The 15,983-nt window shown below is 37.8% G+C and overlaps 1 protein-coding gene across 1 annotated transcript; it reads right to left on the bottom strand.

Annotated features, from left to right (window-relative positions):
• Nucleotides 1-5,901: 5,901 nt before the first annotated feature.
• ESM1 (endothelial cell specific molecule 1) lies at nt 5,902-14,372 on the bottom strand. The gene is made up of 3 exons (XM_050794113.1): nt 13,355-14,372; nt 10,127-10,276; nt 5,902-7,481 (listed from the first exon to the last, which is right to left on the bottom strand). The coding sequence occupies exons 1-3, from the start codon at nt 13,791-13,793 to the stop codon at nt 7,378-7,380; spliced, it is 693 nt and encodes a 230-aa protein (XP_050650070.1). The 5' UTR covers nt 13,794-14,372; the 3' UTR covers nt 5,902-7,377.
• Nucleotides 14,373-15,983: the final 1,611 nt, after the last annotated feature.

Raw genomic sequence — 15,983 nt, 5'->3', positions numbered from 1 at the left:
GACATACATGGAGTACACTGAAGGACGAGGCTGGCAGCACTCCCCAACCCCGCCCCACCCGGGATGTACCTGTTACTTGCACTACCATTGTTGAATTAAAAATATACCAAGAGATGTTTAGCTCCCACATATGAATGAGAACATGTGATATTTGTCATTCGGTTCCTGACTTATTTCACTTAACATGGTGTCCTCCAGTTTCATCCATGTCGATGTTAACGACAGAATTCATTCTTTACATGGTTGAGTAGTATTCCATTATATATATATGTATACAATATATTCATTATATATTATATATCTCATGATATGATATATATCATTATATATCATCATATATACATTATATATTGTATATACACATTATATATCATTATATATCATCATATATATTATATATACACATTTATATATCACATTTTATTTATCCATTCATTCATTGATGGACACTTAGGTTAATTCCATATCTCTGCTGTTGTGAACAGTGCTGTAACAAACATTGGGATACAGGTATCCCATTGATATATTTTCCCTTGATTTCTTTTCCTTTGGATAAGTAAATACCCAGTAGTGGGACTGCTGGATCATATGGTAGTTCTATTTTCAGTTTTTTGAGAAATCTCCATGCTGTTTTCTGTAATGGCCATACAAATTTACATTCCTACCAACAGCCTTTAAATTATATTAAGTTAAATAAACCAGGCACATAAAGACAAATATTGCATGTTCTGACTCATATGTGGGAGAAAAAAGAAAAAGAAAAAGAAAAAGCTCATCTTATGGAAGTAGAGAGTAGAATGAGACACTGGGAAGGATTGGGAGCAAGTGGTAGGGACAAAGAATGAGGTCAGTTGACAGATACAAACATAGAGTTAGACAGAAGAAATAAGCCTTAATGTTGGATAGCAGAGTAGGATGACTGTAGTTAACAATAATGTATTGTATATTTCAAAATAGCTAGAAGAGAGGACTTGACATGTTCCCAACATATAAATATGATAAACACTCGGGATGGTGAATACCCTAAATACTGTGACTTGATCATTACACTTTCTACACATGTAGCAAAATATCACATGCACCCAACACTCAAGATGGTACCCTAAATTCCCTGACTTGATTGTTGCACTTTCTACTCATGTAGCAAAATATCACATGCACCCCATAAAAATGTACAAATACTATGTATCCATTAAAATTTTTTTAAAGCATACTGAGTCTGTTGCATTTATTCCCAAACCTGTTTGTGCAGTTATCTCTGTTATATAACTTAATTAAATATTACATACATCAGTAAGCTAGTAATGCAAGAGAATTGTTATTTCCATGAATATTAAGGTGAATGTTTTAGGGAAATCTGATAAAAGTGTTACTTTAAAAAAAACAGCTGCTCTCAAATTAGGGGGAAGGGAGTCATGAAAATCTAGTAGTCCACACTCTGATTGTGGTGTAGTCAAGAAAGATGATGTGCACTCCTTCTGGCAGCCACACTACCTGACCAATGACCAGAACTGAGTATATGGTCTCTCTCTGCTTTGGAATTAACACATTGTACATCATCAGTCGTGATATATGCACCTCATCATTTTCAATGTCTAAATTATATTCAATTCTTGGCTATACTGTCTTTTTTTTAACCAATGCTGTATCAATGACCTTTTCAGATTATTTGCCAATAGCAATTTTTCAATACTATAAAAATGTTGTAACATTTATTGTATATACATTCATGCACACTTTAACCAAGTATTTCCTTAGAATAAAATCATGGAAGTGGAATTTCTACACAAAAGAATGTATACTTTTTGGGCTGAGTGTAATGGCTCACACCTGCAATCCCAGCCCTTTGAAAAGCCAAGATGGGCAGATCACTGGAGGTCAGGAGTTCAAGACCAGCCTGGCCAACATGGCAAAACCCCATCTCTACAAAAATACAAAAACTAGCCAGGCATGGTGGCACGTGCCTGTATTCCCAGCTACTTGGGAGACTGAGACGTGAGAATGGCTTAAACCCGAGAGATGGAGGTTGCAGTGAGCCGAGATCGTGCCACCGCACTCCAGTCTGGTTAATGGAGTGAGACTGTCTCAAAAAAAAAAAAAAAGAATGTATACTTTTTAAAGCCTACATATGTATGTATATTTTAAAATATAGAGTATGTAAACTAAAAATTTTTGATATTTTCATTTTTAAAAATTAAATGACTACACATGGGACGATGTTAATTAGTAGAGTTTTCACCACTATGCACAAGATTGTATCACTGAATTTATTTGGATCTAGGTGTTTCATCTGTAAAATAAAAGGTTTAGACTAGATTTCCTTGGGGCCTTCTTCAGGAGTCCAATAACAGACTGCCATGCATGCCTATATTCTCTCAGGGGCTGGGAAGTGTATCAATGCATCTATTTTGTGAGTGTTATGTCTCAAAAGTTGATTTAAGTGGAATTTTATAAACTAATTCAAGTAAGCAAATCAAACTATATCGTCACTACATAAAGTCTCTATCTTCATTTTGACTGGTGGTCCTGACCTTGGAATGGTGTCTCTCTAACCATGGGGGTGGGGCTTTGGGGTGAACAGAAAGAAACTCCTTTTGTAACTCTGTTTTCTCTTTAATTGCAAACTAAACCTTTGTCCTTCCCAGACAACCTTATGAAAAAGTGCTCACCTCCCATGCAGCATTCATACCCTTGTCTGCCTTTCACCCAATCTCCCCATGGACACTGCTCCACTGTGGTCACAAGGGCCTACCTAAGGACTCTGGTTCTGCCTTTTCTCTCCATGACACAGGACGCCATTCACTCTTCTTGAATGCTGTTTTTTTCTATGACACTATATTACTTGATTACTTCCCAAGTCTCTGGTTCTTCTACTTCCATCCTCCTTTTGTGTTCTTCCTCTATTTGTCCCCACAAAGTTCCCACAGTTTAGCCGAAAGTTTCTCTGACTTCTCAGCAGCTTAAACAATTAAGAATCTTCAAACAGGCCAGACATAGTGGTTCATGCCTGCAATCCCAGTGCTTTGGGAGATGAGGCAAGAGGATCATTTGAAGCCAGGCATTCAAGACTAGCTGGGCAACATAATAAGACCCTGTCTCTACAAAAAAAAATAATAAAAATTTAATCAGCTGGGTGTGGTGGTCTGTGCCTGTAGTCCTAGCTACTCAGGAGGCTGAGGGGGAAGGATCAGTTGAGCTCAGGAGTTTGAAGTTAGTGTAAGCTATTATTGTGCTACTGTACTCCAGCCTGGGCAACAGAGCAAGACCCTGCCCCCTCCTCCAAAATAAGAGTTTTCAAAAAAATTAAGTGTACCAGCTAGTTACGATATATTGCAATGCATTCTTTCATAAGGTCAACAATGATTAGTTTTGATCACCCCTTAGTTTATCTCCTTTCTAAACAAATCTAGATTTTCTCGTATCTCAAAGTATAAATCCCTAGACCAGCAGCATCTGCACCACCTGAGAACTTGTTAAAATGGAAAATGCTTGGACCCCACCTCAAACCTACTGAATCAGCAATACGTGTTTTGGCAGGGCTTTCAGGTGATTCTGATGCATGCTAAAGTTGGAGAACCACTACTCTATGTCAGGCACCCTTTTAATGCTAGGTCTCAGTTTAATGACTAGGATAACTGATGGGAAATCAGAAATAATCACTTCTCCCTCTAAATATCTGCGTGGTGTTGAATGACACCTATAGATCCTTTATGCCTAGGGAGACCAGGGTGAAAGAGGGAATAAAATGCAGGATGCAAGAGCAGTCCTCCCAAATTGCCTTTCACAGGAAATGACAACCTGGTCTGACTATAAGAATTACCTTACCCTTTTTGCTACCACTGGTGATATCCCCAATGCCTGAGGGAGAAGCACTTCCTGTCTTTGTTGCTTTGAACAATTCTATTTGTCAGATTCACTAACTTGTGTAGGCTCTCAACATTTTCAATCACCTCACAACCCAACAGGAAGGATAAGTATCTGGGCAGTCAGGGATCTGGCAGGCGAAAGGGGAGGAAAGGCTGTCTTCTTGAGCAGCTGCTGCTCTGGTGAAGACACAGGGCCTGTTATGTGCTTTATTTATTCCATTCCTTCACCCATCCATCCTTTATTCATTCACTCATCCATCCATTCCTTTATTTATTCATTCATCCATGCTTCCACCAATCATCCCTTCAGTCATCCATTCATGCAATACTCATCCATCCATCCCTCTTCCTATCCATCCTTCCTACCTTCATCTATATACCTATCCACCCATTCATTCATCCAAGCATCCATTCATTCCAGAAATATTTATTGTGACTCAGCTTAGTTTCTCTCCAATATCAAATGAGATTGGGCCCATTGATCTATGGAATTTTCTTGTTTCCCAAGTGTTTTCTGGAATGGTCCATTGAAGTGAGGGAAGAAAATTTCAAAACTTCTATTTATATCTCTTATCTCTTCATTTAAAAAATGTCTAGTTTGAGTGTATGTTTTATAATGAACACAATATATTAATACGATAGTGTGTATATAGTTTGAAATTACATGGTCAAAAAAATTTTGCACTCGCAAAATATGCAGTCAGAGGTGTACAGATCCAAAGATTTTGGAGACCACTTCTATGAAGATTAGTTGTAAGACTGCAGAGCACTTTGGGATAGACAGGTCCTAGCTTTTGGGGTGAAAACCAGGAAGAGCCCCCAGTACCATGAAGCTGGGCAGCTAGAAAATATGCCTGCCACTCAGAGCAAATGGGCCCACTTTCATCTGATTTTATTGCCCATGGTCACACAAGTGGTTACTGCAGAGCCCGAAACAGAGGCCAGTCCTGCTCCAGTCTAGCTCTTGTTCCACACTTCCTCAAAGAAGCATTTGGACTGTGGCCCGGGCTTCAAACCAAGAGGGCAGATCTCTAAATAACCTCACTCCCTGACAGAGTAGCCTCAAACTTTCTCGCACATAGGTGAAAGTAGAGATTTTCAGTTCATAAAAATGTAAATATCTGGCATTCATGTAACTTTGTGTCTCATTCACACCCAATTCCTACCATCTTACAAAATATATTAATTCGAGCAAACAGGATTTTTTCTTATATAGACACTTTTTTAGCATTTTTATCAATTCACCTAAAATGTTTTCATAATTTGCCCACAAGGCTGAATGAATGTATACTGTTCTTGAATACAACACTCAAGCTTCAAAGTTGTAAAATAATCTCTTCTTCCATAGGTACCGAGAGGTTTGTCTTTGGCTATATTTTCTAAAAAGTAACCACCTTCAAAAATATTAGAAAATATATGAAAATAAAATGCTAGTATTAATTATGAGTGGGAGCATGAGTGAGAAACCTAAAATGATAAAAGTAAAAATTGTTCAATGTTTTTAGAGCTGTAATCTTCAGTCAAACAGCTAACAACTGATTGAGATTTAATTATAAGGGGTTTCCTCACAGAACGTGGAAGAGTGCAAAGGAGCACTCAGTAGCTGTTTAATGGCAAAGTTTCTACCATTGAAAATGTCAAAATCCAGGAAGAGAATACAAAACAAAGAAGAAAAACTACTCTAAGTCTAGGACCTCAAGAGCCATCCAGGTAGCAAAATAGAAATGGTTATTTCAAGCCTTAGCTCTGCAGCTAACTAATGATGCCAACAGAAGTGTTTACCTTTTTGTTGTTGTTTTGCAGAATGAGTTAATATATTGGGACCTACTTTTAGGAAGCTCTAAAAAATGAGTAGATCAAAAATGTGAGGCAGAGAAGCAAATATCCTGACCCCCAGTATCGATAGAAGAAGCTTATCCAGAGCAGAAAATTCTGTTGAAGAACTTGTCCTTTAATATGCACGAGAGTTCTTATTTATAGAATGAATTGTTAAAATAACTTAGCAATTTAACAAAATCACATATCAACACAGAGAAGCTGTATCTTGTTCTTTTTTATTGAACAATAATAAACTTGTCCTTTTAAAACAAAACCTAACAGCTCATGCAGCTTTACATTCAAAGGCCTTCCCGTACACATTCACGATCTGTTGGCCAACTTCAAGAATAAAATACGGGTAAATACTGAAATCATTCTTAAATAAGTTCTTCACTTCAAATAAAATACTTCTGAAATATTTCCTAACAACATCTAGTACAATAGTCCTGTTTGTGCTAAGATTCTTTCAAATATACTCCTAATTCCACTTATCAACCAAGTTTAAAAGAAAAAAATATGAAAATAAACTATATTTTAAAGTTGACATGTTTTCTGCTGAAAATTGACTCTTCTTTTCCAAACCTCCTAAAAAGTTATTTTCTACTTTAAATTGAAAATTCACCTAAGTCACGGCACTTCTGTTTAAATAAAGACCCTCTGTTGCTCATTTTTTGACATTTTTGAAATCCAGAGTGACTCTATTTTTCTAGGTTTCTCTTACGCTTACTACGGTTATTATTACTATAATTACTGATAATAAATTTATCACGCCTCAGATGTTTGAAAATCTTATAGAGTCATAGCTTTATTCTAACCATTTTAAACAAATAATACTAGATTTCTTTCCTCAAGAGGATGATAAATATGGGTAGGGAGGATGACTTGCACTAACACATTTGTTTATAAAAATATATAAATATTTACCTTCATACACACACAAACCACCAGTGGGTAAAATACTTCTTAGGTTTATCTCTGACGTGGCATACGTTAAAGCCATTTGTGGAAGTATATGTGTTTCCTCTGCCCCAGAACCATCCTTCAGATACAGGTAACCTGGGAGCTACATCCGCAGCCTTTTGAAATTGCCCTCAATTCAAAGATGTTTGTTACTCAAATTTCCATAAGCTTCAAACACTTTACTTCCTTCAGGGGTTTTCTGGTTGTTTTATTTTGACTTTTCCCAAAGTGGAAAAAAAAAAAAAAAAGTACAATTAAATTCTACAGAAGCTACCTACCAAGGAAGGGCTAAATATTATACTTCCCACTCCCACCCCCTCCCCACCTTCTCCTGCTCTTAACTCTTCATTCCCTATCTCAACACTAATGTACATCAAAGTCAAAGAACTAATGGGCTCACTGTGGTCTTCAGCTTTGCCTAGCTTCCTCTTTGGTTGACCTGTCTCCATGTAAAATTACCTAAATTGCCTTTTTAGTTCTTCAGTTTACTATACACGCACATTTAACAAATCTATATGCATTCAAAAATTTAACAAATACATACAAGTGTTCAGTCATATGGATGTTACGGATTGTAAGTAGCCTACTTTTTGTTTTCTGGATCCACCATGCATCACATTTGGTCTTCAGAAATTACATGTCCTTATGCTATAATCTAGAAAGTTCCTAAAATGTTGGCTGTGTGTTGAACAATCACGAAAATAGAGCCTTCTCTCAGAAATCGCAGCCGGGATCAGCGTGGATTTAACCATTTCCTCATTACGGGAGACCTGGCAACGTTCTCTTTCACAGCTTCTTCTCTCACAACATTGCCGTCTCCAGATGTCATGTCATGCTCTGAAAGTAGACAGAATACAAATCATGTTCAAACGTCTACAGCTCAAAGACAGCACAGTTTTGTTTTATTTTGTTTTACATGGAATTTACAATGAAATCTTTAATCAATTTAAGATTCCATGCTAACTGTATTCACTGCTCTGTATCAGTGAGCACCTCTATATACAATAGCACCCCTTGAATTACTTCTCTTTGTATACCTATCATCACCTGACATTATCTTCTACATGCATTTGTCTCTTTTTCCCCTGTATTATCTCACTCCACCACTAGAATTCCAGTTTCACAAAGGTAGGGACTTTATTTTGCTCACTGCTATATCTCCAGCACTTAGGACAGTGCTGGCCACACAGTAGGCACTTAATAAATACTTATGGAATAGGCAAATGTTGTACAAACAGGTCTCAAGTTAGATTCTTACACTAACTGGTATGAAAGACAGATTAACTTTTGCTGCATCTGGAAGGCAAAAGGCAGACCAATGGGTAGAACTTTCATAAAGACACTTCTCACTCTACATATGAAAAAAGTTTATAATATTTGAAATTTGCTAAAATGAAATTTTCTACTTCTAGGAGTAGTGAGGTGTGCTTGCTTTGGCAGTGCACGTTCTGATATGGAACACTTTAAGAAGATTAGCATGGCCCAGCAGACAACTGTATGTAAGTCCATGAAACATTCCAGATCTTACTCCCCCAAGACACTCCTGCACAAAACGTTACTTGTGAATTCCCAACTTGGGAAGCTCACTGCCAAAAAAAAAACGCCAAGTGGAACACTGGGGACAGGAAGCACATTTGACAAGAGTGCTGTAGCCAGCAGGTGGAAAGGTGGAGAAGACAAGCTCGTGCTCTGGGGGTCCTAGTGCTGGTGAAGCTTGCAGCCATTTAGCCTGCTCTCAAAGGCTGGGCCCAAACAGGTTTGTGCAGAGGTGATGTGAGGCCTGTGTCAGAAGTGAAGCCCAAGCCTTATCCTGTAAACTCCAGCGCATGAACCTGGAAGTCTCATGTAGTCTCAAAGACACATGTAGACTACAGAGGCCCCTAGACTACAAAGGACCTCTCCAAGAGGTCCTTAGGGTATTCTGCTCTCCATCCTGGACCCGACTAAGGTTTACCAAGATCATACTAATAATCATCTTTTGCTGGTTGCACCTTTAGCTAATGAAAGGAAATGCCCTAGGTCAGAAAAGAGAGAAAACTGACCGCTTTTTTCAAATATTTCTGATAAGAATCTCAGTGCCTAACTTTGATGTGGAAATATTTTTGTAATATTTTTGTAAAAATTTTTGTAATTTTGGTGTGGAAATATTTTTGTAATTTTGATGTGGAAATATTTTGTAAGTATAATGTAAGTATTGTTATGGGCATCACCATACTTAAAACTAATAATTCACTTAAAAACATAACATTTCCCCTTCGTTGTAACATGTTTAGTTGATCCGTACATAAGAAGGAGGTAAAATTAGAAAACAAGTACCTTTGCCAAATAGTTTATATTTTATTAATTTGAAGTGCAAAAGACCAAAAACAGAAACTAAATAACAATGGACTTGAATTGTTATTATAGTTGTGGTGGGAAAAAAAGTTTATAGTGTGTTGATACTAGCAGTCTCTGTGACTACCTGTTGGGCTTATTATTTATTTGTTTATTTTTTATAATTTAAAATATAGTTTTTAATTGACAATAATTGTATATATTTGGGATACAATATGATTGATATATATTTCCACTGTGGAATGATGAAATCAAACTAAGTAGCATAACCATCACCTCACATACTTATTTTTTTGTAATGGTAACATTTAAAATTCATTCTTTTACCAATTTTGAAATATACAATAATTATTCATTTCAGTCACCATTCTGTGCAATGGAGGCCTAAACTTTAGTGATGCATGTTGCTTTAAATGAGCTACTTTCAGTTTAATGGAACTCTCCTGTACTAGCCATCTATTCAACAAAATAAACAAATATGTACATAGCACCATCTCATAGGTTGTGCATTTCTCACATTCTAACACCTATATAAGAAATACACATGGACTAACAAGCACCACACGAATTATTACTACAGTTTCATTCATTTCCAAAATTTCAATCACAGATACTATTTCTTATCCTCTCCAAAATCCATAAAAACACACACTTGGAATTATTCCATTTAAATGCTTTCATTTGGTTAAAAAAAACAAATGTTCTATATTTTCTATCTTGGCTCTTAAAGCTTATCCAATAAATTCCTCACAGTACTTTTTCTATGTGAAGTTAGGAGATGAATAGTTTTGTCTAGTAAATACATAAAACAGATCACTGAAGAATTTAAAGAACTTTGTATAATATCTCAGTTGGTTATTTTTTATTACAGATTTTTGGTAATTAATCATATTTATCCCCCTATAAATCATATTTAAACTAGGTAAACTTTATGATAAATTATATATAAACCTCAAAATTATTGATGGGCTCTTTTTAGAAAACAGCAACAGCAACCAAACTCAGCTACCACCCACCGTTCCCCTGAGTAAAGCAAAGGAAATAAAATCATTCCAATCCACATCTTATTCTACTCACAGATATTTTCTAAGTTATTCACACTGAAATGAGGCTATTGTTCCAATGCTTATAGCAGAATCAGTGCTTACCTGTGAGAGAAAAAAATCTGTTGGAAGACTTGGTTACTGAATATTGGAAAAAGGGGAATTTCAGGCATTTTCCCGTCCCCCTGTCACAGATGCCCGACTGGCAGTTGCAGGTCTCTCTGCAGTCCATCCCGAAGGTGCCGTAGGGACAGTCTGGGGACAAACGAAAATTGGAGAGGGCGCTGCTTGTTGTAAATACGTCTCCATCCTAACAGCCCTGTGTGCATAGCCTTACAATTTGAACCAACCTCATGAAACTTGAATGTAAAATAAAATCCAATTCTCCAAACCCAGGATTTGAAAGTTGAAACTTTGAGTCATAAATATGAAATCACACATTAAGACCAGATAATGGATGCCTCAGGCTTAGTGGCTTAGCGTCATGATGTAAAGTTAAGTTGAAGACAGCTATACACAGCCAGTCTCCTTGGACCTGTCTTCATTCCGGTGATGTTCTGCTTAGATACCAATAAATTCTCACAGATGACCTCTGAAACAGCTCAGCGAAGGTGGGAAATTGAACAGACATATATGCATCAGCTCCTCAAGGAGTTTTAAAAATGTGATGCTATCTTTGAATCTACTGTATTCACAGATAATTGACTATTTTAAGTGTATGGGAAAGGTCTTCAAACTAACCAGTGAGAGAGCTATCATCCTAGCTCACCATTAAGCAATCAATCCTCCATCTGCTCCAACCCCCATCAAGTTCCTTATTTGTCGAAACGGCATGTCATACAACTTGCCTGACTCCCTCAGTAGTTAAGAGGGCTCACTAGTAAAATCCTCTGCAAGGCTAACATGCAAGATGCTAAATGAGCAAGAAAGCTCGGGGCTTATACACCCTGAAGGTTTGTACACCTACCAAGAACTAGAAGTTTTTAGAGCTCCAGGGCTCACACTTATGCCAAAACATCCTACATTGAAATAAAGAGGGCAAAATCATTTATTTAAAATGCATAAAATTATTTAAAATGCTGTTTTTAGAATAAACAGCATCTCAGTAGACTAACCAACCTTTAAAAGCCAGTAGAATAGATATAGAATATTCTCTTGTTGTGAAAATACCTTGTAAATGTACAATCACAGGTGGGTAAAGAACAAATTGTGAGCCATCTGAGTCTCTAGCAGTCAGTACTCCACTGACTGACCAAGTAGATCATCAATGAGATATCTTTTTATTAAAGAGATCTAAGAGTGCTCTTTTCAATATGGTTCAGATCACAGAGGAACCTGGTTTTGAACACTGTTCTCTTTGCCGGGAAGAAGAGATCTTAAAAAGGGATCCTGAAAAGGCCTCTTCCAGAAAAGCACACAGGATTGGGATTTGACTGTGCCTGCAGTGATATTGAAAACTAAAACTGTAGCCAAATTCCCAGAGATACTTTTAATGTATCCCCTGATATACTGAACAGTGCTGGGCAGATAGTAAGTGTTCGTTAAATATGTGTTGGCTGCTGATTGTTAATCCAGACAAGATGTTCACAGACATCTGAATATTTAGAAGACATTTGGATATGCAGCTGAAGTTTACAGTTTTCATGTGGATGTTCTTTTAAAAAGCTGAAGAAGGGAGATGGTGGCAAAATGTATTATCTCCATCTCGAGTTATTAAGGCTCACAAAGTCTCCTATTTCCAGCAGAGAGAAAAATGCTTAAAACTAGATTCATCAGCAACCTGAAGAAAGCCAAAAAGAGCGATCTTAAATATCTTTTTAGTATCTTGATCATTCAGTAGAATACTACAGTGCTAAAGACTCCAGATGCCACACAGCTTGTTTCTTTGCCCATATGTAATGTACATTTACCATCACATGTACAAAGGCATATTATGCCAAGAGAAAAAGCAATCCACTGCATATATGTGCTATATCATAAGTATGATTGTGTTAACCACTTCCTCCCTAATTTCCTTATGTGAAGTACTGTTTTCTTAGTCAATAAGCCCCATAATTTACAAAATATATGGATCCTATTCAGTTGAAAGAAACATGCATATGTGTTCACCAAACAAAATATTTCCTCAATATTCTATTTCTGATTGTATATAAACAAAAATAAACTGAGCAAAAAATAAAACTCTCCTAATACTTTAAGAATTTGTTTTTTAATTTTGTATGTCTTGCAAACTAAAAGATGATTAATTTACACATTATATGTCTAAGAAGTAGGAGAATTAATGAAATTAGCACAATACTGGATAAATATCATTCATAAAAATGTATTAAATACATAAAACATAATAATTATTTAGAAATTTCTCAGTCCTTTTTATAATTTTGAAAGCTTCCTTGTATTATACAACTGATGCATGGGGTTATAGCATGTGTTGCTTCTTAATAATAGCTCTTCATAATAAGATCATGAGATATCTATAGGTAGAGTATTTTTAAATCATCATTCTTTTTATTCTAAACATTTTTAAAATGTTAAATATTTTAAACTACAGTTACTATGTTTAAAATAATTTCTATAAATACTTAACTACATTATTTAGCTAAAATTTCAACCTGACAAAGTTTTTCTTTAAGTGTACTAGTGGTCAACCTCATTCTTCACAGACTTCCAGTTTTTATTTTTCTTTATTGTTATTTTTCCTTGTCTTAACACCATCTGCTATTTTTCCAGATGACCAAAACCTTTATAAAGTCAGATGAGGTTTGTTTTATGCTTCAGGGGACCCTCTTTGAAGAATGAGTTATTTTGTTAGATGACTTAAGCTCACTCTATTCCATAAAGTGCATTTGTGTTTATCAGAAATATTTGATCTTGAGAGTGGCCCTCCATCCTGTGGACCCTTTCAAGATCAAAGAGTCACTAAATCTGGGGACTAGAAGCCATTCCAAGAGGTTATCTAGTGCAGACCTTTGTAATCGCTGCCTCGCAGAGGAGAGAGCACCTAAGCCATCCTTAACAGATTACCTGTCAAGTCTCTAAAGTTTTCCAGAAAAGGAGCCAACGAAATCTTCCATTGCAACTTTCTTTTTGCGATCTCCTAAGGCAATGAGTAAAATGCCACATTTCTTTCTGTGCCTTCCTGCACACTGGTTTCAGTTGCTACTTGCAGCTATCCTTCTGTCTCTACCCTTGACAATACCTGCGTAGTGCCTTGTCAAGAATCCACCTGCCTTTTCCCTCTTACTCTTGAGGAGCAAAGCCACCTCACTTCCCAAGCTGGCTAAAAGCTCTCAGCGTGCCCCAGGAGGGGAGAGGTAAGGGATCACTCTTTACCTTTGCAGATACCAAACTCTTCACCAAAAGGATCCTCCCCATTAGAAGGCTGACACCTCAGCCCCGGGCCACACTTCATGCCATCCATGCCTGAGACTGTGCGGTAGCAAGTTTCTCCCCGCCCTGCAGCGCACACCCGGCAGCAGCCACAGTCGTCGAGCACTGTCCTCCTGCACCGCGGGCTGCTTTTGCACTCACTGCTGTCACAGTGTTGAGGGCAATCCACCGCATAATTATTGCTCCAGGCGGCCACCAGGTGTGCAGGCACGAGGAGCGTAGTCAGCAGCAAGATGCTCTTCATGTTTCCAAGCTGCCTCCGGCTGGGCTCCCCTGTCATGGTCTTTGCTGGTGGGAAGCAGCCGTCCAAACTGGTAGCTGAGCCTCTGCCTACACGTTTATGAGTTTTATACACTGGGTTGCCCGCATGCTTTCCCGTCATCAATTTCCTTAACCCAGCAGCAGCGCTGTCCTCCTGCCAGGCTCTCTTGTTTTAGTTTATGAAATCCAGGATGAAGGCTGGATTAACACGCTGCTGCCATCCAGGAATTGAAAAGCCCAAGCTGATGTCATCTGTTATGTTTAGATGGTTGTTTTGCATGAGGACTGAAAAACTCACTCACATCCGTCTCAAGGGCCCAAGGACGTCTGTGAAGGAGGGATAAAGAAGGTCGCACACCCTCCTTCAGGACGGGAATTGTTCTGACCCTGGCATATCACTTGAGGTGTAGCTTTGTCTCACAGCCTCTGTAGTCAGGAGGAAAATGATATCAACATGAATCATCAGGACCGAAGAAGCTTCTTCAAAAAAAATAATAAACATTTGGTATTTCCCCTCAATAAATAGCCATGAGATCATTTGAAAGAAGAAAGGGTTATATTGTGTCTTTTCAATACTTAGAAGAAAGAAAATATTTTGATAAAGATATTTTTTAAGACCCTCTCTTCCTTCCTCTCACCCGTCTCCTCAAATGTTATTTCTAAAGCAATTCATGTCACATATATCTAAGTCTATTGTAGATGTAGCTGTGCTTCCAGTAAAATGTGGAACTGCCTCTGAGAATTTCTTTTAAAATCAATACAAAAAGCCACAAGAGAGGTAAGATTCTTTCGGCACTGCTTCTGGGTTACTAAATTCTGGAAAAACTTATCAGTTGGACTTTTCTGGTCCAAAACTTCCTCAGGGGAAGGCTCATCCATCACTAAGTCTGCTTGTCCAATGATCGAGTCCACCCAGAGCTCTTCCCCTCACCTCCTGGCATCTATCATAGCCCTCGCTAAAAACTGCCAAGCATGGCAGCCAGCCCAAGGCAACAAGTGGCTCAGCAGGAAAATCAGAACACAGCCCCCAAGAGGCAAGTCACAGGGAAGGGAAACATTACCCCTCAGGAAACAAGGTCTGCATGCTACAGAGGGTCACCGTGCCTAGGTCCCTCTGGGAAAACTGAGTAGCCCTCTTAAAATATCAACTGTGCCAGGGCCTTATTAAGCAAGGTTAAAGAGGAGAGAGAGGAGTTCTTACACCAACCACATGCCGAATTCCATGCCCCCCTCACTTGTCAAAAGTGATATAGACTCATTGTCACTTAATAAATAACAACCCAGTAAAATGGGTAATTCTTGGTCTGTCACAAATGAACTGTGAGAAATTCACAGGATTTCTCTTGGCTTCAGCTTCCTCTTTTGAGAATTGATAGTGTTAGGCTGCCTGACCTCTAAAATTCTTGTTTCCCCTAGAAGATGAGGCATAGTGGGCATTGGATGTAACTTGATGATTGACTTTTGCAATTTTAGGGGGATACAGGGAGCAAATTCAGAATACAGAGAATTGAGGCAGTAGGAAATGAAAGCAAGAGTTTTAGCTTCCAAATTTTCCAAATTTTTCATGACAATCCAATTTGAAATACGCTAACTTTATCTCCCCAGAAGCACTTACTTAGCAGGTGGCACACTCTGATGTTTTCAATAATGGGTAATATTTGTTAATAGCTTAAATATTTTACATGCATTAACTCATTTGCTCCTCATTACAATATTATGAAGTGGCTGCTATTATCACGCTTATTTTTTAAAAGAAGAAACTGAGTCAGAAAGAGGTTAATTTGCCCCAGGTCCCTATATTGAAGGGATGTTAGTCTAATATCAGAGCCACATATTCTATTGCTTATTACAATACATGATTATGATTTCATGGCCAATCGTTTCAATGGCCTAGGTCGCAATTTAGGCTGACCCTGGAAAATGTTCCTTGTTACTGAACACCACTTTCTGAGGATTAGTTAACTGGAATAGTGATTAATAATAATATCTAACGCTTGCAGAGATCTGACTGTGTGCCAGATGCCACGCTAAGCAGTTTATATAGATTACCACATTTAACTTTCAAAACAACCTCAAGAGCTAGGTGCTATTCTTATCTCCATCTTAGATATGAGAAAACTGAGGCCTAGAGAGGTTAAGTAACTTGTACATCATCACACAGTTAGCAAATGGTGAAGCCAGGACTCCAGTCCTGAGACCAACAAGCTCTGGAGACTGGATTAAGGGTTGTAAAATCAAATACATACAGGTACCAAACTGGCGCCCAAGGTGGGTGACATGGTAAGCTATACTAGATGTAATACAGAAGTAA

Source organism: Macaca thibetana, chromosome 6 (genome assembly GCF_024542745.1).
Source record: "Macaca thibetana thibetana isolate TM-01 chromosome 6, ASM2454274v1, whole genome shotgun sequence".
In the NCBI taxonomy this organism is placed as follows: domain Eukaryota; kingdom Metazoa; phylum Chordata; class Mammalia; order Primates; family Cercopithecidae; genus Macaca; species Macaca thibetana.
This window is presented reverse-complemented; position numbering and strand designations above follow the sequence as displayed.